The 23,755-nt window shown below is 47.0% G+C and overlaps 1 protein-coding gene across 2 annotated transcripts in view; it reads right to left on the bottom strand.

The window, feature by feature from the left end:
* The window catches only part of osbpl8 (oxysterol binding protein-like 8), a 350,856-nt gene that overhangs the window by 257,681 nt on the left and 69,420 nt on the right, over positions 1–23,755 (bottom strand). For both annotated transcript variants that reach the window (XM_038780245.1, XM_038780246.1), the window contains exon 3: positions 13,908–14,011. In XM_038780245.1, coding sequence (XP_038636173.1) covers positions 13,908–14,011 — 104 coding nt within the window. The remainder of the gene's footprint in view (positions 1–13,907; positions 14,012–23,755) is intronic.

The following is a 23,755-nucleotide window of genomic DNA, read 5'->3' as shown; positions in this document are numbered from 1 at the left end:
ACCCCTAGATAAGACCATAAGACATAGGAGCAGAAGTAGACCATTCAGTTCATCAAGCCTGCTCTGCCATTCAATCATGGCTGATATGTTTCTCATCCCCATTCACCTGCCTTCTCCCCATAAGATTACTAACAAAACACAGCAGTAAATGGTAACGGATTAATATATCACAAAGTCAGATTCTATTTTTAGACTACATAAATCAGTAATTTTTGTTCATAATCAACCATGCTGGCAATTATTGAATACAGTTGAGTGAGGAAGCTATCCATCCTATCTGGCCACCTGCCCTTTATGACATGGCCTGCAGACCAGGGGGGTGAAAAAATTCCAATTCCATATCTTGCTGGCCAAAAATATCTACACCATTTCCTTAAAATGCTTCGTACATGAAAATCTGAATTTTGAGTAAATAATCAGCATCATGTGCATGTCCCCACTCGTCAACAGTGTATATTATGTGGGAGCACATTTAGCTTTTCCTTCATATAGAAGTAGCAATCCTATCAACTAGTAGAGAAACCGAGATATCTTAGTCTGCGTCGTCAATTTGTCTGAATTTTCCACAATCAAAATTGAAGTCCATACCCATACACCATCCCAGAAATGATCTTCACCAAGTAGTACGGACAAAAGAAAATCAGAATGAAGCTTTTAAGTCCGTATATTGATATAAATGTTCCTTACTGGAGATAAGTTACATAACATCCTTGTTGGTTAATACTTATACATTGCACCACATATTTACTTGCCACATCTCAGGAAGGAATTCTGTGGTTTTGGTGATTTGTCACCAACCAGCTGAATAACCCACAGAATAATAACTATGGCAAGCTGAATCGGTTTGTTTGCAATCTCTACAAACTCAATCCACACCTGATTTACATTAGATAAACATCTTCAACTAACGAGAGAATATATGCATGAAGATGTGGTATAATAATGTTTGCTTGGTCCAAACTGGCCTCTTGTATCGTCCCACCCAGAAGCATTGATTTATGCAATCTCAACAAGTCTCTGAATCCTCACACAATAGTCAGCTATGGGGATGCCTGTGTCATTGCCAAATAAAGATTTCACTGGAAACTTAAACTGACTCCTGGGCACATTTTTATAGAACATATGGTAAATTGCAATATCAACAAACAAAATGAGCACAGTAAAAAGTCTTACAACACCAGGTTAAAATCCAACAGGCTTGTTTCGAATCACTAGCTTTCGGAGCACAGCTCCTTCCTCACAACGGGTGAAGAAGGAGATGTGCTCTGAAAGCTCGTGATTCTAAACAAACCTGTTGGACTTTAACCTGGTGATTTAAGACTTCTTACCGTGCTCACCCCAGTCCAACATTGGCATCTCCACATCATAACAAAAAATGAGGGAGCTACGTTTTTTTTTAATGAAAAGAAAGCAAGTCAAGTGTAAACAATCCCAGCAGACATGAAAAATTGAAGACTGAAAGCAGCTTAGACTTAACTGACCATAATGTCCCAAGAGTGAGCAAAATAATTATTTTCTGATGCTCACATTACCAAAATATGTGTAATAATTTGTTAATTTGTCTTTTTATAACTTAGCCAACAAATTGTGATATGCTTAACTCACAAAAACAAAAAAAAACACAGCAATGCAGCAAGAGGTTTGTGACATGCATAAATATGGAAGTTAAAATAGCAAAGTTTAGAAACAAGGTATTAATTTTAATACGTGCACACTTTGCAAAGCATTCTTGGGAAATACAGCTTTTTACATTTTTACCGTCGTCTTTTTTTAAGTGCATATGGACTTGCAGCTTTGCTATCAAGAAGTTAGATAAATGAAAAGCCTTGTGTAATCAAATCTGGATAACTGCAACAGCAGCTAGGATTTTTGTTCCTGAACACAGTGTCCATCTTCTGATCCGAGGGAATCATGGGTTTGAGCCAGAGAGGATGAATGGTAGGTTTAAAGGAGGGGGTGACATAATGAAGGACTTGTTTTTAGTTTTAGAAGGACGGTTTGTGAGTTTGGAGGAGCTGGGGGAGAAGTTAGATTCCCGCAAGTGAAGGTTTTCAGGTAGATGCAGTTGCGGGATTTCACAAAAAAGTTTTTTTCGACTTTTCCGGTGGAGGTCACCTCAGTGATTTATGGGAGGATATTGCGTATCTGGATGGGGTTATGGCCAGGTGGGAGGAGGGAGTCAGGGATGGGACTGGAGGAGGGGCTGTGGAGTGAGGTGCTGCAGAAGGTGAATGCCTCAACCTCGTGCGCTGATGGTAGTACCGAGGGCGCAGCTGACAAAGTTTGTATGAGGTGGTGGAGGATATTTGTGAGCGGTATGGGAAGGGGCCAGCCAATCACGTTTATATGTGCTGGTTCTGCCCGAAGTTGGAGACATTTTGGAGGTCCTTCTTCAGCACCACGTTGACGATCTTGCAAGTGGATTTAGAGCCCAGTCTCCTGGGGGCCATATTCGGGGTGTCGGACTTGCTGGAGTTGCAGACGGGAGCGGGGGCAGAAGTTTCAGCCTTCGCCTCATTGATCACTCACAGAACATAAACGCAAACTACGCATTTAATACCTCACCTACATCTTCAGGCTTCAGACATAGATTGCCACTTTGGTCCCTTACCCCTTGTGTACTCACAAAACACCTTATTTTGCTTTATGTTACCCACCAGTCTTTTTTCATGCTTACTATTCGCTCCCCTAATTTTATTTTTAAGTACCCCCCCTGCACTTTGACGAAGGGTCATCTGGACTTGAAGAGTTAGCTCTTTTCTCTCCTTACAGATGCTGTCAGACCTGCTGTGATTTTCCAGGATTTTCTCCTCTGGTTTCATATTCCAGCACCTGCAGTAATTTGTTTTTATCCAGTGTTTAACTGCCACTTCTCTTCCAGGAATGCCTACGCTGAAGACTTCATCTTAGTCATCTGCCCTCTCCCCGCCAGAGAGAGCATGAGCGAGTCCCACCTCCGCAGGTTCCTCCACTTCCTGTACCAGGCGCGAAAGGTTCCATCTGAGCATCCGTGTCCACTCTTGGGCTCTGCGCATCGGAATTTGGTTTGGGCCAGCTTGAACGGCAAACGCCCCAGTTCTGGTGTGCCCCCCCCCTCCCACAAGTCCATACGCTTGCCATGGGAGCACTGTACAGTAGTTTGACCCCCGAGGGGAACCCTGCCCAAACATCCCAGTAGGTACGTCCATTCAACTCTGTCAAAGGCCATGCATATACAGAGATGCTCACTTCTGGTGTGTCCTCTCCGGATGGAGGATCATGGTCACGTTCAGCAGGCACCTGATGTTTGCCGTTCGTTGTCTGCCCTTGAATAGGCCAATCTGATCTTTCGCCACTACCTTCGGCATGCAATTCCCCAATCGTCTCTCCAGGGTCTTTGACAGGACTTTAGCATCAGAGTTTTCAGAGTGAGATAAGTCTGCATGACCCGCACTTTGTTGGATCTTTGTCTTTTTTAAGGGTTAGTGATATCGAGGCCTGTGCTCACGTGGATGGCAGGGTCCCTCTCAATAGCGAGTCTCTGAACATCTCCCAAAGGTGCGGAGCAAGGACTGTCGCAATATTCTTTACAGAAGTCCACTGGTAATTCATCTGAACCCAGTGCCTTCCTGACTGCATACCAGTCAGAAACACAACTGGTATGCACAGCCCATTGACTGCATGGAGTTGATGCTCTCTGTGACTTCCCCCAGTTCCAGTGGTACCTCCAGTCCCTGCCTCTTTTCCTTCCCATCAACTGGTATGCACAGCCCATCTAGGAATTGTTTCATCTTCAAGTCCCTCGTGGGCTCGGAGGTGTATAGCTCTCGGTAGAAAGTTGCAACGGTCTCCTTGATCTTGTCTGACACTGCGACTAGCTTGCCATTCCTGTCTTTCACCTGTGCTATCTCCCCCGTGGCTGCCTGCTTTCTCAGCTGGTGAGACAGCAGGCAGTTGGCCTTGTCTCCATGTTCATAAAAGGTCCCCCGTGCTTTCTCAGTGGAGAGGTCAAATTCCACCTGTAACTTTTTCCTCACCGGCAGTAGTTCTATGGACGAGGTCATGGAGCACTGCTGATCTACCTCCAATATGGAGTCGATCAACTGTTACCTAGCTGCCCTCTCCTGCCTGTCCCTCAGCGTCCTTTGTTGGCGAGGCGGGCTGTGTTTAGCCTCCATTTGGGGGGGGGGGGGGGGGGGGGGGGGGGGGGGGGGGGGGAAGAGACGACTCTGGGCCCAGCCCATCTCTAACCTCACATACACGTATTGTGGAGCATGGTCGTAAACAGCCTTGCCTGAACCCTATTGTTGTGTTATGTAGTTTGGAATAACACAGGCTGCCACTTGGTGCAGTTTTAAGTAAAAGATGCTCCTGGATCAGCTGAACCAGAGGCTGGGCGCCCAGGATGTTAAAGTTAAGAAGCTGGGAGAGGCGGTGGAGGAGCAGGCGGATGCGCAAACGGTTGCAGCGCTAGAAGTGGACGGCCTGAAAGAGCGGCAGAGAAGACTGCTGGACAGAGTGGAGGAGCTGGAGAATAGAGTCCGCAGGAACAATCTGAGGATGGTCGGCCTCCCGGAGGGGGCGGAGGGAGCTGATGCTGCAGCGTTTGTAGCAGACCTGCTGAAGCAGCTGATGGGGGCCGAAGCCTTTCCGCGACCGCTGGAGCTGGAGGGGGCACACAGGGTGCAGGCAAGGCAGGGGCGGCCAGGCGGATCCCCCCGCCCGATGGTGATTAGGTTCCACAGGTTCGTGGACAAGGAGCGGGTGCTGCAGTGGGCAAAGAGCGCCAGGAGCAGCACGTGGAATAACAGTGTTCTCCGCATCTATCAGGACCTAAGCCAGGAGGTGGCTCGGTGGCGAGAAGCCTTTAAGAATGTCAAGGAGGTGCTGTTCAAGAAGAACGTGAAGTTTGGTCTGCTGTTCCCAGCTCGGCTATGGGTCACGCACCAGGGTCAACACCACTACTTTTCCGAGCCCGAAGAAGCGATGGGTTTTGTGAGGGACCTGGGGCTGGTCCCGAAAGGAGGCCCCAAGGACGCGAGTTAGGGCCCGAGGATTTCTGTGGGGAGGAACGCCGAATGTGCCTGGACTGCTGCTCAACGGTTTGCTGGGCCAAAGGGGCCAAGCGGAACATTTGAGACTCTTTCCTTTGTTCATGGACATTTATGTGCTTTTTCTCTTTTTTCTGTGGTTTTTCCCTTTTTTTTTTCCTGTTTGGGCTTTTTGTGCAGCTCGCGGAAGACACTGGAGCCGGCTTGCCCCAGTGGGTGGGGAGGAGAGCGGGGAAACAAGGGGAATGGGACAGGAAGGCGCCGGAGTGTTGAGTCACCGGGCTAGCAGATTGACTAGTCAAGGAAGTCAGATGGGGGGGGAAGTTACAGCCAGTAGATGGCAGGGGTGGGGGTATCGGGGGATGGGGTTAGGGGAGGGGGGGGTTGTTCTGCTGATGGGAGAGGGACTTGAAATAGGCACTGGAAAGGAGGTCGAGGGTGGAGGCAGCTACAGGGCGGGCCAGGAAGGACGCGACGCACGGGTCAGGAGCCGGCCCGAGAAAGGCTATGGCTGACCGGCGGGGTGGGGGGGGTGGGATGTGCCCCCCGACCAGGCTGATCACCTGGAACGTCAAGGGACTGAATGGGCCGGTTAAGAGGGCGCGGGTGTTCGCGCACTTGCGGGCCCTGAGGGCGGACGTAATTATGTTGCAGGAGACACATCTGAAAGTGTCAGACCAGACCAGGCTAAGGAAGGGCTGGATTAGCCAGGTCTTCCACTCGGACTTGGACTCGAATCCAGAGGGGTGGCAATCATGATCAACAAGCGCGTGCAATTTGAGGCAGAGGGCATATCCGCAGACAGGGGGGGCAGATACCTGATGGTACGGGGCAGGCTGGAGGGGAGAAGAGTGGTGCTGGTGAATATATATGCCCCGAACTGGGATGACGTGGACTTCATTAAAAGAGTGCTGGGGAAGATCCCGGACTTGGATTCTAGCAGGCTAATAATGGGAGGGGACTTTAACATGGTCCTTGACCCGACTTTGGATCGGTCATGTCCCAGAACGGGTAGACTCTCAGCAATGGCAAGGGAACTGAAAGGGGTTATGGAGCAAATGGGGGCAGTGGACCCCTGGAGAGAGGGACAGCCAACAGGAAGGGGCTACTCGTTTTACTCGCACGTCCACAAAGTATATTCCAGGATAGATTTCTTTGTACTAAGCAGGGACTGTATGGGGGAGGTAAAGAACACGGAATACTCAGCAATTACCATTTCAGACCATGCCCCGCATTGGGTGGACCTGCAGTTCGGGGGAGCGAGTTATCAACGCCCGCAATGGAGGCTAGATGTGGGACTGCTGTCGGAGGAGGGGGTCTGCGAGAGGCTTCGGAAATGTATAAAAAATTACCTGCAGGTGAATGACACTGGGGAGGTCTCAGCGGCGACCGTGTGGGAGGCGCTGAAGGCAGTAGTGCGGGGGGAGCTGATTTCAATTGGGGCCCATAGAGCCAAAGCAGACCGGGCAGAGATGGACAGATTGGTCAGGGAAATGGGTCGGATAGATGAAGAGCACGCGGAGTCCCCGGGGGAGGTTTTACTCAGGGAGAGGCAGAGGCTACAGGCGGAACTGGGGGCACTATCCACGAGCAGGGCCGTGGAACAGCTTAGGAAGGCGAGGGGAGTGGTGTACGAGTATGGGGAAAAGGCTAGCAGACTGTTAGCGCAGCAACTTAGGAGGAGGGAGGCGGCCAGGGAAATAGGTAGAGTGAGGGACGAGGGGGGGCGCAAAGTGGAGGATCCGGCAGAATTGAATAGGGTATTCCGGGACTTCTATCGTAAGCTGTATACTTCGAAGCCGCCAGAAGAACCGGAGGGGATGAAAAGGTTTCTGGATGGGTTAACATTCCCAACAGTTGGGGGGGGGCGAGTGGAAGAGCTGGGGGCCCCGATTAGAGTAGAGGAGGTATTGGGGGGCCTAAAGGCCATGCAGTCGGGGAAGTCCCCGGGGCCGGATGGATACCCAGTAGAGTTTTATAGGAAGTTCTCGTAGCTGGTGGGCCCGGTCTTGGCGAGGGTTTTCAATGAGGCAAGGGTCAGAGGGACCCTGCCGCCGACAATGTCACAAGCCACCATATCTCTGATATTGAAGCGGGGTAAAGACCCGGAGGTGTGCGGGTCCTACAGGCCAATCTCCCTGATTAATGTAGATGCCAAGCTCCTGGCAAAGGTACTGGCGGGTAGAATGGAGGACTGTGTACCGGAGGTGATTGGGGAGGATCAAACGGGGTTCGTGAAAGGTAGGCAGCTGGCGGCCAATCTGAGGAGATTGCTCAATGTGATAATGATGCCCCCGGCGGGTAGAGAGGTGGAGGTAGTGGTGGCTATGGACGCCGAGAAGGCCTTTGACCGGGTGGAGTGGGAATATCTATGGGAGGTGCTCGGACGGTTTGGGTTCGGGGAGGGATTGGTGGATTGGATCAAATTATTATATCAGGCCCGGAGGGCCAGCGTCAGGACCAACAGAGAAGTGTCGGAGTACTTTAGGTTGTACCGAGGGACCAGGCAGGGCTGCCCGCTCTCCCCGCTGCTGTTTGCGCTGGCCATAGAGCCGCTGGCGATTGCGCTGAGAGCGGCAGAGGGTTGGAAGGGGATGGTGAGGGGCGGGGTTGAACACAGGGTTTCTCTTTATGCAGACGACCTGCTCCTGTACGTGTCGGACCCAGTGGCCGGGATGGGAACTATACTGGGAATGCTGAGGGAGTTCGGCCAGTTCTCAGGATACAAATTAAATACGGTCAAGAGTGAAATGTTTGTGGTACAGGCAAGGGGCCAGGAGAACAGATTGAGAGGGCTACCGTTTAGGTTAGTTGAGGAAAATTTCCGGTATTTGGGAATCCAGGTGGCACGAGACTGGGGCAGGCTGCATAAGTTACATTTGGCCAGGGTGGTGGAGCAAATGAAGGGAGTGTTTCGGAGATGGGATGCACTCCCGCTGTCGCTGGCAGGGAGGGTGCAGACTGTAAAGATGACAATCCTCCCTCGATTTTTGTTTATTTTTCAGTGCCTCCCGATCTTTATCCCACAGTCCTTCTTCAAAAGAGTTAACGGGCTGATCATGAGCTTTGTCTGGGTGGGAAAGTCTCCGCGGGTGAAGAAGGCGATGTTGGAGAGGAACCGCAGCGAGGGAGGGCTGGCTTTGCCGAGTCTGGTCAATTATTACTGGGCGGCCAACATCGCAATGATAAGGAAGTGGATGGTGGGTACGGGGTCTATTTGGGAGCGGGTGGAGGCGGCTTCGTGCAGGGGCTCCAGTTTGGAAGCCCTGGTCACGGCTCCTCTACCGCTGCCGCCGGCCAAGTACACCACCAGCCCGGTAGTGGTGGCGACCCTGCGGATATGGGGCCAGTGGAGGAGGCATGTGGGGGAGATGGGGGCATCTGTCTGGGCGCCAATCTGCGACAACCATCGGTTTGCCCCCGGCAGTATGGATGGGGGGTTCCGAGTATGGCGGCGAGCAGGGGCGGGAAGGGTGGGTATGTTCCTGGAAGGGAGCTTCGCAAGTTTGAGGAGCTTGGAGGAGAAATTTGGGTTGGTAAGGGGAAATGATTTTAGATACCTACAGCTGCGGGACTTTGTTCGTAGACAGGTCCCATCTTTCCCGCGCCTCCCGCCAATGGGGATCCTAGACAGAATAGTCACTGGGAGGGACGAAGGGGAGGGTAGAGTCTCGGGTATTTATAAGGTGCTCATGAGGGAGGAAGGGTCCCAGACAGAGGAACTGAAACTTAAATGGGAGGAGGAGCTAGGCGGGGAAATGGAGGATGGGCTGTGGGCAGAGGCCCTGAGTAGGGTAAACTCGACCGCGACATGTGCTAGGCTCGGGCTGATTCAATTTAAGGTCGTTCACCGGGCCCATATGACGGTGGCTCGGATGAGCAAATTTTTCGGGATAGAGGACAAATGCGCCAGGTGCGCGGGAGGACCAGCGAACCATGTGCACATGTTTTGGGCATGCCCTGAGCTGAGGGGGTACTGGGAGGGATTTGCGAGGGTCATGTCCCAGGTGCTAAAAACAAGGGTGGTGATGAGTCCAGGGGTGTCAATTTTTGGGGTTTCGGAAGACCCGGGCGTCCAGGGGGAGAAAGCGGCCGATGTGCTGGCCTTTGCTTCCCTGATAGCCCGGCGACGAATATTATTGGAGTGGAGGGACTCAAAGCCCCCGAAGACTGAGTGGTGGCTTGCGGACATGTCAAGTTTCCTGGGGATGGAAAAAATTAAGTTCGCCTTGAGGGGATCTGTGCAGGGGTTCACCCGGAGGTGGCAACCATTTATTGACTTCTTTGCGGGAGAGTGAGCGTCAGCAGGGGGGTGGGGGGAGGGGGTTAGAGTAGAGTAGGAGGGAAAATATGGCGGGTAGTACGGGTGGGAGGGGAGCGGGCTTGTGCAATACGGTACGATGGAAGTATTGAAAGTACGTGGATGTTTGCACATTTTTGCCTTTTTTGCTTCCTTTCTGATGATGTCTGTAACTGTTTATAAAGCCAAAAACTACCTCAATAAAATTGTTTATTAAAAAAAAAGATGCTCCTGACTTTGAAATGAGTTCAATGTGTTTATTGAACTATTAGCACAGTTCTTAATGAGTTTGACACTCTGCTAATCTAATTGTAGTAACTCAGTCTAACTGAACCAGCCTTGCTCTAAGCCACGTGCTGGAGTGTAATGCTGAAGATACACCCCGTCTCACTCTGTAGATGTTGGTCTGTGGAAAGAGGCGGGGTGTGAGTGCCTCATTCCTTTTATAGCGAGATACCACCCCTGAGTGTCCTGACTGCTCATTGGTCGTGTCCTATTCTAAGTGTTCTTTAGCTGCATGTTTACATATCATGACATCTCCCCTTTTTTATGTTTTGCTGGTGTATGTGAATGTATGTCCATGTGAATGAGTCTGTCTAATGTGACTGACTGAAGAATACAGAACAGAGCAAACAAAACAATTGTTCAGAAGTCCATTCTCTGAGGTTCGCGCCTGATCCTGGTCGACCGCCGGAAAGGTGGTGGAGGGGATGACAGCGCCTTGACAGGCGGGATGGAAGCCTGACTGGTAGTCTTGTGGTTCGAGGTATCTGGAGGTGGCAATTCAACATGTGGAAATGGTGGAGAAAGTGGTAATGGGCAAGCAACTTTGCGCAGTGCCCATCGATACCTCCGCACGATGGAGCCATCGGCCATACGTACAATGTAAGAGCGGGGCGTGGCCTCTCGAACGACAGCTGGAGCAGGCCACCCACGATCCGGTATCTTGATCCTGACAGTGTATGCCGGGGTTAGCACGGCCAGATCGGTGGCATGGGCATCGTAGCCCTGCTTTTGACGGTCTCGAAGCTGCTGCATCTTCTGCAGCACCGGGAGGTTGGGCAGGTGTATGGCTGGAAGTGTCGTCCGCAGGTCCCTGTTCATCAGGAGTTGGAGCCGGTGACATGCCAGTGGACAATGGAGTCGCCCTGTACGCGAGCAGTACAAGGTGTATGTCGGAATTAGAGTCCGCAACCTTACAGATGAGCTGTTTAACAATGTGCACCCCTTTCTCGACTTTTCCATTGGATTGCGGATAGTGCGGACTGGAGGTGACATACTTGAAATTGTATTACCGGCAAACATGGACCATTCTCGACAGTGAAAGCACGGGCCATTGTCACTCATGACGGCAATTGGGATGCCATGCCTTGAGAACGTCTCCTTACAGGCTTTGATGATTGTCCGTGAGGCGAGGTCTGGCAGCTTCAGCACCTCAGGATAGTTCGAGAAGTAGTCGTTGATCAATATGTAGTCGCGACCATTTGCATGGAAGAAGTCGATGTCACCTTGGACCACGGAGAGGTCTCTACGTCATTCGGATGGAGCATCTCCTTGCTCTACGCTGGCTGGAACCACTGACAGGTAGCACAATTCAGGACCATGTTAGTGATGTCCTGACTAATGCCAGGCCAGTAGACAGCTTGCCGGGCTCTGCTTCTGCACTTCTCCATGCCCAGGTGTCCCTCATGAATCTGGCGCAGCACCAAGCTCTGGAGACTGAGCAGAATGACAATCCTGTCCAGCTTGAGGAGGATGCCATCCATCACCGTAAGGTCGTCCGTAACATTGTAGAATTGTGGGCATTGCCCTTTCTGCCAGCCATTGGTGAGGTTGTGGCTAACTTGCTGCAACAGGGTCTTTGGCTGTCTCATCTCGGATGAGAACGATCTTCTCATCTGACGCCGGGAGAGTGCTTGCACACAGTTGCACCTGCGATTTGATGTGCTGGATGATCAGGCGATGGACCAGGGCTGGTTTAGCACACTGGGCTAAATCGTTGGCTTTTAAAGCAGACCAAGGCAGGCCAGCAGTACGGTTCAATTCCCGTACCAGCCTCCCCGAACAGGCACCCAAATGTGGCGACTAGGGGCTTTTCACAGTAACTTCATTGAAGCCTACTCGTGATAATAAGCGATTTTCATTTAATTTCAATTAATCTCCAGTGGCTCACTGGGTGCGTTGACGGAACGGGACAATGCATCAGCGATGATAAGCTCCTTTCCAGGTGTATACACCAAGTTGAAGTCATGCCTCCTAAGTTTAAACCACGCTCCCCTCTGCCCCACCCAACAGCACCAGCAAACCTTATTGCAAGGACCTGACTGTTCACCCTCCCCCTTCAGAATACCCTGCAGCCGTACAGTCACATCCTTGACCCTGGCACCAGGGGGGGGGCAACACACCACCCTAGTGTTACATCTGCAGCTGGAGAAACACCAGTCTGCACCCCTCACTACAGAGTCTCTTATCACTATTGCTCTTCCACTCTTTCTCCTCCCATGTGTGCAGCTGAGCCACCCACAGTGCCGTTAACTTGGCTCTGGCTGCACTCCCCAGAGGGACCATCACTCTCACCGTTTTCCAACACAGAAAAACGGTCAGAGCGAAATACACTCTGGGACTTTCCCGACCTCCTGCCTGCCCCACTTCCTCTGACTGGTGTTCACCCATTCCCTCTCTGAGTCGACTTCTTTCAGCTGCGGGGTGACCACATTTATAAATGTGCCATCCACTAACCTCTCAGCATCGCGGTGCCCCTTTGGCTATGCTTCCAGCTGACATTCAAGCTCCAAAATCCAGTTCTCAAGGTAGTCAAACCAGTGGCACTTCCTGCACACGTAGTCATCCAGACTTCAAGAAATCACACATGCTGCAGGCCATGCGGCTCAAGGGACTCCCAGTCACACTTTCAGTGGAAAAGACTTTTACGTTAAATTTGTGCCATGTTGAAAATTATTCAAGTTACTTTTTATAAAGCTAAAACTCTTAACTTTCTTTAATGATGCTTTGAAGTGGGAAAAACAACTTACTCTCTACCTACCAATCCGCTCTCTCCTTTATACCCTATACTCCAGCAGCAGGGCAAGACGACTCAGTTTAATTCCCAAATATACTCACCCTGTTGGCTCTCTGAAGAGCAGTCCAGTCAGTTGCACGCCTCTGCCCTGTCCCCGCAGCCCTGCAAGTGTACTTTTGCTCATGCGCCCAATTACTTTTTGAAATCATTGATTATCTCTGCTTTCACCACCCTTGTGGGCAAAAAATTCTAGGTCATCAGCACTCAAAAAGTTCTACCTCACATTGCCTTGCATCTATTGCCCCAAACCTTACGTCAGTGTCCCCTTGGGTCTTGTGCCATCAGCTGAAGTGTTTTCTTTGTCGGCCTTATCTAATCCTGCCATAATCCTGTTGTCCTAGGAAATCTCCCCTTAATCTCCTTTGCTCCAAGGAGAATAACGCCAGCCTATCCAACCTAGCCTTGTGACAAAACACCGTGCCACGCACCCCATTCCTGAAACCTTTCTGGTAAATTTATTCACTGCTAATGTTACACTAACTGGCCTGTAGTTGCAGGCTGCTCTTCCAGTGCCCTTTCCCAAGCCACTCCTTTATCGCCCTCAACCAGGTCGTTCCTTTCTCATTCTCTCTCCAGTCAAGCGGACTTGAATTTTACCATATGGCAAACAGAATTAACTTTTTTTCTTTTAATTCATTTTTACGGATTACGGACAGCAGTAGCCATCCATACTGAACATCACTACCTGCACTCTGCTTGAAAGGGCAGCTGAGGCCATTTGCTGAACAGCCAAGTAAGGATGATAGGTTTCGTTCATTCGTTTCTATGACAATCAACTTCGGTTCATGGTCGCCCATTACACTTCAAATTCCAGATGTTTTATTGAATTCAAATTTCACCAGGTGCCATGGAGGCATTTGAACCTTGGTCCCCAGATCCTGCTCTGGGTCTCTAGTTTAGTGACAATATCACTGCTCCACTACCTTCCCAAAAACTTAAATGAAAAAGTTACTTCATATTTGCGAACAGTGAGGTGGTGGTTGTGGTGGGGGTGAAAAGTTGGGGGAAGGAACCGAGATTGGGAGGAGGAGTTTACAAGAGGAAGTGGAGGGGGGTGGGGGTGTCTACAATTCATGGGTGTAATTCACGGTACTCTTTCGGGAATTGAATGGCATTGAATATTGGGGGGTGGTGGTGGACTGTATATGTCAATGGTGACCATAGGCGACTCCTGATTCCTTTTCTCCCCCCCGCCTTGGAAGGGTTTGTTTTATTTGATGCTATATTGTCAGGTGGGCCGTTGTGTGGGGTGGTGGGAGAATGGGATCGTTGTTGTTGATAAGGGTATTGACATTGTATTCGTTACAGTTTACTGTTTGTTGGTGGGGTATAAATTCTAAAGAAAATGTGAAAATGAGATTAAAAATATTTATTTAAAATAAATTTGCGAACACAATACAAATGTTGTATTCTGTATTTGCACTATGATTGAAAGATCCTTGGAAGGCACTTAATTCTAACCTAAACTTCAGTTCAATATCTAAAAATAAATAGTTACCAGAGCTTTTTCGTTTTCTCCTTCTGCTCCAACAGTTTCCATATTGCACAGTGGTCCTCTTGCTTCATCCTGATGGTGTTTTCCCAACCTGTGGCCTGGAACACCTATTAACAGAAAATAAGCTGTCACCAAAATAAAACTAGCCATGATATTGCCAGAAAGACAATTGCTGTCACTTAACATTTATAGATACATTTATAGCTTCTTACCATGAATGTAGATATGTCAGTCAAGGCAGATAACTGACAACAAATTCACATTTTCTGTGGAGACTCTACAAGTCACTGGGGTCAATTAAAGGGACTGGAAGGACAATTAAAGGAGATAAAAATGGCAAATGTTGGAAATCAAATGAAGACAAATGCTGAATATATATACTGGGCCTGTCCTGCAAAGAAGAGGTGGATTTAAGCTAAAGATATAAACTACTTTTATGAACGGGCGGGAACAGAGGGAAGTAGACCTTGGAAAATAGGAGACAGGTTTAGATAAAGGATCTGGATTGGCACAGGCTGGGAGGGCCGAAGGGCCTGTCCTGTGCTGTAATTTTCTTTGTTCTCTTTGTTCTTTGCACTGGGAACTGTAAAATAAGCAATCTCTTTTCTTGGACATGTGTCCAATGTTCCTGCTGAAATGTTAAACTATCTTATCTCTTTTCAGGCGACAGAATTGTTGTGCATTTCCAGCACTTCCGTGGGCAGCACGATAGCACATCGGTAGCACTGCTGTGTCACAGCTCCAGGGTCCCAGGTTCAATTCCCAACGTGGGTCACTGCCTGTGTGGAGTCTGCACGTTCTCCCCGTGTCTGCGTGAGGTTCCTCCGGGTGCTCCGGTTTCCTCCCACAAGATGTGCTGGTAGGTAATTTGGACATTCTGAATTCTCCCTCCGTGTACCCGAACAGGTGCCAGAATGTGGCGACTAGGGGCTTTTCACAGTAACTTCATTACAGTGTTAATGTAAGCCTATTTGTGACAATAAAGATTATTATACTTCATAATGTGGATTCATCAGCAATAAAACAGAATCTTTCTGACATCCTCCCAGCCAATTTATAGACTAGAAAATAGCTAAAAATCATGCTCATGCAGGGCACCAAAATTTCTCATAGCCCTCAAATAATTTAAATGAGTAAACTGCAGTGTTCTTCGAATTGTCATGTCAAATCGATCCAAAGCCAGTTGGAGTATGAAACTAGATACATTTCTTGATAATAGGTTTATTTACAGAATACAGCATCATATATCTCTGCTCCCTACCAACAACCTCCAGATCCAAAGAACTCAGCACTCAATTCAGAATGCCCTTCACCTGTGCATCTTGACAATATAATATCATACCATTAACTTGTCAGTCTTACCAGATTTATTTTGTCATTTGTTTTCTTCACTCAATCGACCAAACAGCATTTAGCACAAATTATAAGAGGCAATTCCTAGTCAAATGTTTAAATGGAAACCAAAGCACACTTCTATTGTGATTCACTTAGTCTGAACTCCTCGAAGTATAGGTTACTCAATTGGTAAACCACAAACCTTAAGCAATACTCTGGGGCTCCAAGTTTGAATCTCACCATGATAGATGGTTAAACCTGAATTCTGAAATAAACATTCATGTTACATCAAATATTTGTTCAATTTTGATAGTTGTTCTCCCCAAATCTCTCCCCATCAACCATAGCCTTTTTGCTGTGCCAAATATTTGTTTTCAATCTGTGACCATCTCAGGCCAATCATTTTTTATTCCTTTTTCATGAATATAAAGAAGTAATTTTCAAAGACACATGATTGTTTACATCTGTTGTACATCAGTAGAAACGTTTCTGCTACCGTTTCACGATATATGTCATCATAAATAAAATGCCTATACGGTTTTTAAGATGGCAATGAGGAGTGAGGTTGACAAGTCCCCAGAAAGGAGTGACGGCTGGATTATTGAATTTATTCAAGGCAGAGTGAGGTGGGTTTTTTTTTGGATAATTTTTATTCAATTTTTCACATTTTCACAAAAAAGAAAACAGTAACAGAAAATTCAAAGAACAAAAAGAACAACCCCCCCTCCCCCATATATGTACAAAAGAGAAACAATAAATAAACGGCCATCGTTTGCGAAGATTCAACCCAAAATGAGGTGGATTTTTAAAAAAATTTATATTGAAAAGTTTTGAGTTTATACAACAACGAACCATAATAAAATACCAAAAATAACAATAATATTAGCAATCATAAACATTCGCCCCACCTCCATGAACAACACAGCATATTAACAACAACGCAAATTAACACAACATTAAGTTACATAATAGAAACTACAATAAGGAACCCCCCCGGGTTGCTGCTGCTATTGACCAAGATACCTATCTTTGAGCCAGGAAGTCCAGAAAAGGCTGCCATCATTTATAGAACCCTTGTATTGATCCTCTCAGGGCAAATTTGACCCATTCCAATTTTATAAATCCCGCCATGTCACTGATCCAGGTCTCCGCACTTGGGGGCCTCGCATCCTTCCACTGCAGCAAGATCCTTCGTCGGGCTACTAGGGACTATGAGGTGGATTTTTGATAGACAACAAAGTTGAGGAACATGGAGGAAGACAGTGAAGTGGAATTGTGACCACAATCAGATCAGCCATGATCTCAGTTAATGGCAAAGACTCAAAGGGCTGAATAGCCTACTCCTGTTCCCAAGACCCATATTCTCACAATATCACATTGTGCTCCAACCATAGAATCACAATCTCTTGTGCAGGAGGCTGCCATTTGGCCCATCGACTCTGCACCGACCCTCTGAAAGAGCACCCTTCCATGACCCACACCCTGTACCCCCACCGAACCTGCACACCCCTGGACACGATGGGGCATTTTAGCATGGCCAATTCACCTAACTTGTGGGAGGAAACCAGAACACCGGGAGGAAACCAATGCAGACACAGGGAGAAGGTACAAACTCCACACAATCTTCCAAGACCAGAATTGAACCTGGGTCCTTCGTGCAGTGAAGCAGCAGTGCTAACCACTGTGCCGCCAACCCCAGATTTTTAAAAAAGCTTTCTCAGCACGAAGAAAACTTAATTGTCCTAAAAATATTTTGTCTCTTGCTAACATATTTCTGATTCAAAACATTTGCCTGAATGAATTCAGATACCGAAGTGCCATGCAAATATATTCTTTGCTCAGTCAAGGGTATTTGTAATGCAAGCCAAGTGTGGCACAAGGTTAGAAAAAAAAATGTAGTAAACAGAACTGTTAAACGAATGCACACACAAGGCAACATTTTCAACTGTTGTTACTTAGAAATAGAAGCAGGAATTGCAAACAAAATGCAAAAGTGTTACGTACAAAAAGTATTGTTGGCATTCTACAAAAAATTAGTCAGGGGTTATTTAATACACAGGTAATTATTTTTAGAGTAAACTTGGAACACTTCCCTCTTATTTTGCAAGATTCTGAGTCTGATTTTGGGTTAACCCCAGAAATACATAAACAATACCTTCCAAAACTGATCCATTTTTCATTTTACTACCTTCACTAACTAAGCACAAATCATCCATTCTAAAGATAAACAGGTTGACTGCTGATTGAACATTCAGAAAGCAAGAGATAGCAAAGCAAACAAAGTCCTTTCCATATCACTGATTTCCATACAAATATGTTTACTGACCACAATATTTTTTTTTTAATTCTTAACTCGCTTCTGGTAGATTTACTGCCATATACCTAATAATAATCTTTATTATTGTCACAAGTAGGCTTACATTAACACTAGAATTAAATTACTGTGAAAATCCCCTAGTCGTCACACTCAGGCGTCTGTTCGGGTACACTGAGGGAGAATTCAGAATGTCTCATTCACTTAACAGCACGCGCTCGGGACTTTTGGGAGGAAACCGGAGCACCCGGAGGAAACCCATGCAGACACGGAGGGAACGTGTCAACACCGCACAGACAGTGGCCCAAGCCGGGAATCAAACATGGGACCCTGGCTCTGTGACACCACAGTGCTAACCACTGTGCTACCGTTCCACCCTCAGGTTTCCTGACAACAACTTTGAATTTTCTTGATACTAATTTCTATTTGCTCCTCTCCATCAAAGCACTTTCTAAACTGGTGACCTATGCCACCCAAAAAAACACTGCAGATTCACAAAAACACCATCCAACGTTTCCCTCCAAATCAGGAGCCATTCTGAAACAATATTGCCATTCCAAACCCTGGAACTCCCTTCCTATCAACACTGTGGATGTACCTACACCAAATGGACAGCATCAAATTAATACTGTGGCTACAAGAACAGATCAGCGACAGTAACTCACACTGGCTCCCCAAACTCTGTCCACCATCTACTTTGCACAAGTCAGGGATTTGATGGAATAATCTCCACTTGCCTGGATGAGTGCAACACCAACAATACTCAAGACGTTTGACACCATCCAGGACAAAGCTGCTCACTTTAATGACATCCCATCCACCACTCTGAAGATCCATTTCCTCCAACCACTGACAGAATGCAGCAGTGTATGCCACTGACAAGATGCACTGCAGCACCTCACCAAGGCTCCATTGACAGCACCTTACAATCCTGCGACCTCAACCACTGTGAAGGACAAGGACAGCAGACACATTGAAACATCACAGCCACCACCCAAGTTTCCCTCCAAGCCGTGCAGCATCCAGACTCGGAACTATATCGCTGTCGTTCGCTATTGCTGGGTCAAAATCCTGGGTCTCCCTTCCTACACCACGAGCTGCAGCAATTCAAGAAGGTGGCTCATCACCAGCTTCGTGAGGGCAATTAGGTATGGGCAATAAATGCAGGCCTAGCGGTGATGCCAACATCCCATGGGGGAAATAAAAAAAGGCCATCCCACATGTCTCTCACCCTAACTACGATTAAGGGAAGATTTGCATTCTGACCACGTCCGCAGCAAAGATTACGGATTTCAGCAAAGCAACTTCATGAGTATTTTTTTCATAGCATTTAATAAAAAAATTGAACCCAATATCGGTCATTACATTTTGCACAAATCAATACTATTGTTCAAACACCCAATAAAAAACATTTATTAAAAATCAACACTACTGTCAAAAAAGGAGAGATTGCTTTTTTAAAAAATATTGCAGGATTCACAAAAATTAAATCATACGATGAAGATATTAAATTAGTAAGCAACGTACACTGCAGTTCTGAGGTATACATCGTCTCGAAAATGGACTAGCAACCTTTAAATTGTGAGATCTAATCCCATTGTGGCAAAACACATTAGACAAGCCTTGAACTTATGAGTAGGGAAAAGGAAAAATGACCACGGAAGCTGTCGGAGTGCTGTAAAAAAATATGCCACTCATACCTAAGTAATGTGGCCTACATGTTTCAAGTTCCAGCCAAATGCTTATCTCAATGTCCTCTGAATTGTCAGGGCAAACCACTCATTTGTCAAGAGCAAATAGAAACAGCATTTTAAATACTGCACTGCCATGTTTGCCAATGACCCTAGAATGAAAAAAATCATACACAACTTTAAACTGTGAAGTACATAAACTCAGGTTATTAATTTATAACACACTGACATTAATGCCCATTTAATATCGTACTTTTAGTCTTCAACATGCAGGAATAGAATTTGAGAAAATATGAAGAACAGCTTACGACTGATAATTAGGGACTAGATAGATAGATAGATAGATAGAACAGTACAGCACAGACTATGGTGACAACATTTTTAAATTTCAATTAAAGGTTGCGACTACACAGATTGAACAAATTTTGATGAAATTGCTAGATCATACAAGTCCATTGAAGACGGAGGACTCAATCGATAAAATAAAAAGATTACAGCAGGTTATTGTTTTTTTCTTGTTTTTTTTCAAGAAGCAAAAATAGATATGGGGACAGTACAGAATAAAGCCATGAGAAAATAAAATGTATAAAATGGAAGGAAAAAAATTGGAAGACAAAGTGGGAGCATCACGAAGAAGGTGACACTGAGATAATTGGATTTTTTTAGCTGAGGCCATTTCTGAGTCGTGGCCTGGTGGTTCGACATTGCTATGGTGGTGAGAGTTCAGTAACCACAAAAGGCAAATATAAGCTAATGGGGGAGGGGGTTGGTATTGTTTTTCAGCCTTTTATGCCACAGCAGAACATTCGACGCAGAATTCTGGGTGTGTTCAGGAAAAGCAAGCAGAGTTCGGAACAAGGTTGTCAGTTTTCTGTTTTGCAGTAAGAGATCTCCAGGAACTCTAATTAAAGCAATTTGCAAGCAAGCGAAAAGGAACTGAAACCTAAAAGGGGTGTGGGGTGTAACCACCTCTGACATGCTGAAGAGCCGAGTGTTTGTACCAGAGGTGACCACACAGCAAACTAGAGTTCTGTTGGTTGGTCGGTGGAAAAAGAACTGCGGAAAGCTACACTATCAAAGATCCGAGGGCAAGAGGGTTCATGTAACTTGTGTTCAGCATATCTGGGGACTTTGGATGGAATAAAGCTTCCAGTGAAAGCAACTCAAGTTCCGAATCCAGCCAGTGGGAAAAGTGAGAGATCCTATGTATCAGAGGCAGAGTTTGAAAGGTTTGGAGATGGCATATATTGTACTGAAGGGCATTGGGCTGATGCAAACAGGTAAGGTCCCTGGTCTGAATGGGTTTCTCATCAAATTTTATATGAAGTTTGCAAGCCACTTGGTGCCATTGATGGTAGATATCTTCAATGAATCTTCGGCTCGGTGTTCATTGCCCGACGCGCTTTCACAGGCCTCGATCTCTATCTTGAAAAAGGATAATAACCCCATGGAATGTGGAACATATAGGCCTATCTCTCTTTTGAACGTAGATGCCAAGCTACTGGCCAAGGTGCTGGCGCTGCGGATGGAAGCCCATGAGCCACAAGTGATTGCAGAGGACCAAATAGGCTTTAGAAACATAGAACATAGAACGATACAGCGCAGTACAGGCCCTTCGGTCCACGATGTTGCACAGACATGGGAAGTCAAAAACTAAAGGCCATCTAACCTACACTATGCCATTATCATCCATATGCTTATCCAATAAACTTTTAAATGCCCTCAATGTTGGCGAGTTCACTACTGTTGCAGGTAGGGCATTCCACGGCCTCACCACTCTTTGCGTAAAAAACCTACCTCTGACGTCTGTCCTATATCTATTACCCCTCAATTTAAGGCTATGTCCCCTCGTGCTAGCCACCTCCATCCGCGGGAGAAGGCTCTCACTGTCCACCCTATCTAACCCTCTGATCATTTTGTATGCCTCTATTAAGTCACCTCTTAACCTTCTTCTCTCTAACGAGAACAACCTCAAGTCCATCAGCCTTTCCTCATAAGATTTTCCCTCCATACCAAGCAACATCCTGGTAAATCTCCTCTGCACCCGTTCCAAAGCTTCCACGTCCTTCCTATAATGAGGCGACCAGAACTGTACGCAATACTCCAAATGCGGCCGTACCAGAGTTTTGTACAGCTGCAACATGACCTCATGGCTCCGGAACTCAATCCCTCTACCAATAAAGGCCAACACACCATAGGCCTTCTTCACAACCCTATCAACCTGGGTGGAAACTTTCAGGGATCTATGTACATGGACACCGAGATCCCTCTGCTCATCCACACAGCCAAGAATTTTACCATTAGCCAAATATACCGCATTCCTGTTTTTCTTTCCAAAGTGGATCACCTCACACTTCTCTATATTAAACTCCATTTGCCACCTCTCAGCCCAGCTCTGCAGCTTATCTATGTCCCTCTGTAACCTGCAACATCCTTCCACACTGTCTACAACTCCACCGACTTTAGTGTCGTCTGCAAATTTACTCACCCAACCTTCTGTACCCTCCTCTAGGTCATTTATAAAAATGACAAACAGCAACGGCCCCAGAACAGATCCTTGTGGTACGCCACTCGTAACTGAACTCCATTCTGAACATTTGCCATCAACCACCACCCTCTGTCTTCTTTCAACTAGCCAATTTCTGATCCACATCTCTAAATCACCCTCAATCCCCAGCCTCCGTATTTTCTGCAATAGCCGACCGTGGGGAACCTTATCAAACGCTTTACTGAAATCCATATACACCACATCAACTGCTCTACCCTCGTCTACCTGTTCAGTCACCTTCTCAAAGAACTCGATAAGGTTTGTGAGGCATGACTTACCCTTCACAAAACCATGCTGACTATCCCTAATCATATTATTCCTATCTAGATGATTATAAATCGTATCTCTTATAATCCTCTCCAAGACTTTACCCACAACAGACGTGAGGCTCACCGGCCTATAGTTACCGGGGTTATCTCTACTCCCCTTCTTGAACAAAGGGACCACATTTGCTACCCTCCAGTCCTCTGGCACTATTCCTGTAGCCAATGATGACATAAAAATCAAAGCCAAAGGCTCAGCAATCTCTTCCCTGGCTTCCCAGAGAATCCTAGGATAAATCCCATCAGGCCCCGGGGACTTATCTATTTTCACCTTGTCCAGAATTGCCAACACTTCTTCCCTACGCACCTCAATGCCATCTATTCTAATAGCCTGGGTCTCAGCATTCTCCTCCACAACATTATCTTTTTCCTGAGTGAATACTGACGAAAAGTATTCATTTAGTATCTCGCTTATCTCCTCAGCCTCCACACACAACTTCCCACCTCTGTCCTTGACTGGCCCTACTCTTACCCTAGTCATTCTTTTATTCCTGACATACCTATAGAAAGCTTTTGGATTTTCCTTGATCCTACCTGCCAAAGACTTCTCATGTCCCCTCCTTGCTCGTCTTAGCTCTCTCTTTAGATCCTTCCTCGCTTCCTTGTAACTATCAAGCGCCCCAACTGAAACTTCACGCCTCATCTTCACATAGGCCTCCTTCTTCCTCTTAACAAGAGATTCCACTTCTTTGGTAAACCACGGTTCCCTCGCTCTACCCCTTCCTCCATGCCTGACTGGTACGTACTCATCAAGAACACGCAATAGCTGTTCCTTGAACAAGCTCCACATATCCAGTGTGCCCAACCCTTGCAGCCTACTTCTCCAACCTACACATCCTAAGTCATGTCTAATGGCATCATAATTGCCCTTCCCCCAGCTATAACTCTTGCCCTGCGGGGTATACTTATCCCTTTCCATCACTAACGTAAAGGTCACCGAATTGTGGTCACTATTTCCAAAGTGCTCACCTACCTCCAGATCTAACACCTGGCCTGGTTCATTACCCAAAACCAAATCCAATGTGGCCTCCCCTCTTGTTGGCCTGTCAACATATTGTGTCAGGAAACCCTCCTGCACACATTGTACAAAGAACGACCCATCTAATGTACTCGAACTAAATCTTTTCCAGTCAATATTTGGAAAGTTAAAGTCTCCCATAACAACTACCCTGTTACTTTCGCTCTTTTCCAGAATCATCTTCGCCATCCTTTCCTCTACATCCCTAGAACTATTAGGTGGCCTATAGAAAACTCCCAACAGGGTGACCTCTCCTTTCCTGTTTCTAACCTCAGCCCATACTACCTCGGAAGAAGAGTCTCCATCTAGCATCCTTTCCACCACTGTAATACTGTCCTTGACTAGCAGCGCCACACCTCCCCCTCTTTTGCCCCCTTCTCTGAGCTTACTAAAACACTTAAACCCCGGAACCTGCAAAACCATTCCTGTCCCTGCTTTATCCATGTCTCTGAAATGGCCACAACATCGAAGTCCCAGGTACCAACCCATGCTGCCAGTTCCCCTACCTTATTTCGTATACTCCTGGCATTGAAGTGGACACACTTCAAACCACCTACCTGAACACTGGCACCCTCCTGCGAAGTCAAATCTGTGCTCCTGACCTCTATACTCTCAATCTCCC

Source organism: Scyliorhinus canicula, chromosome 20 (assembly GCF_902713615.1).
Source record: "Scyliorhinus canicula chromosome 20, sScyCan1.1, whole genome shotgun sequence".
In the NCBI taxonomy this organism is placed as follows: Eukaryota; Metazoa; Chordata; class Chondrichthyes; order Carcharhiniformes; family Scyliorhinidae; genus Scyliorhinus; species Scyliorhinus canicula.
This window is presented reverse-complemented; position numbering and strand designations above follow the sequence as displayed.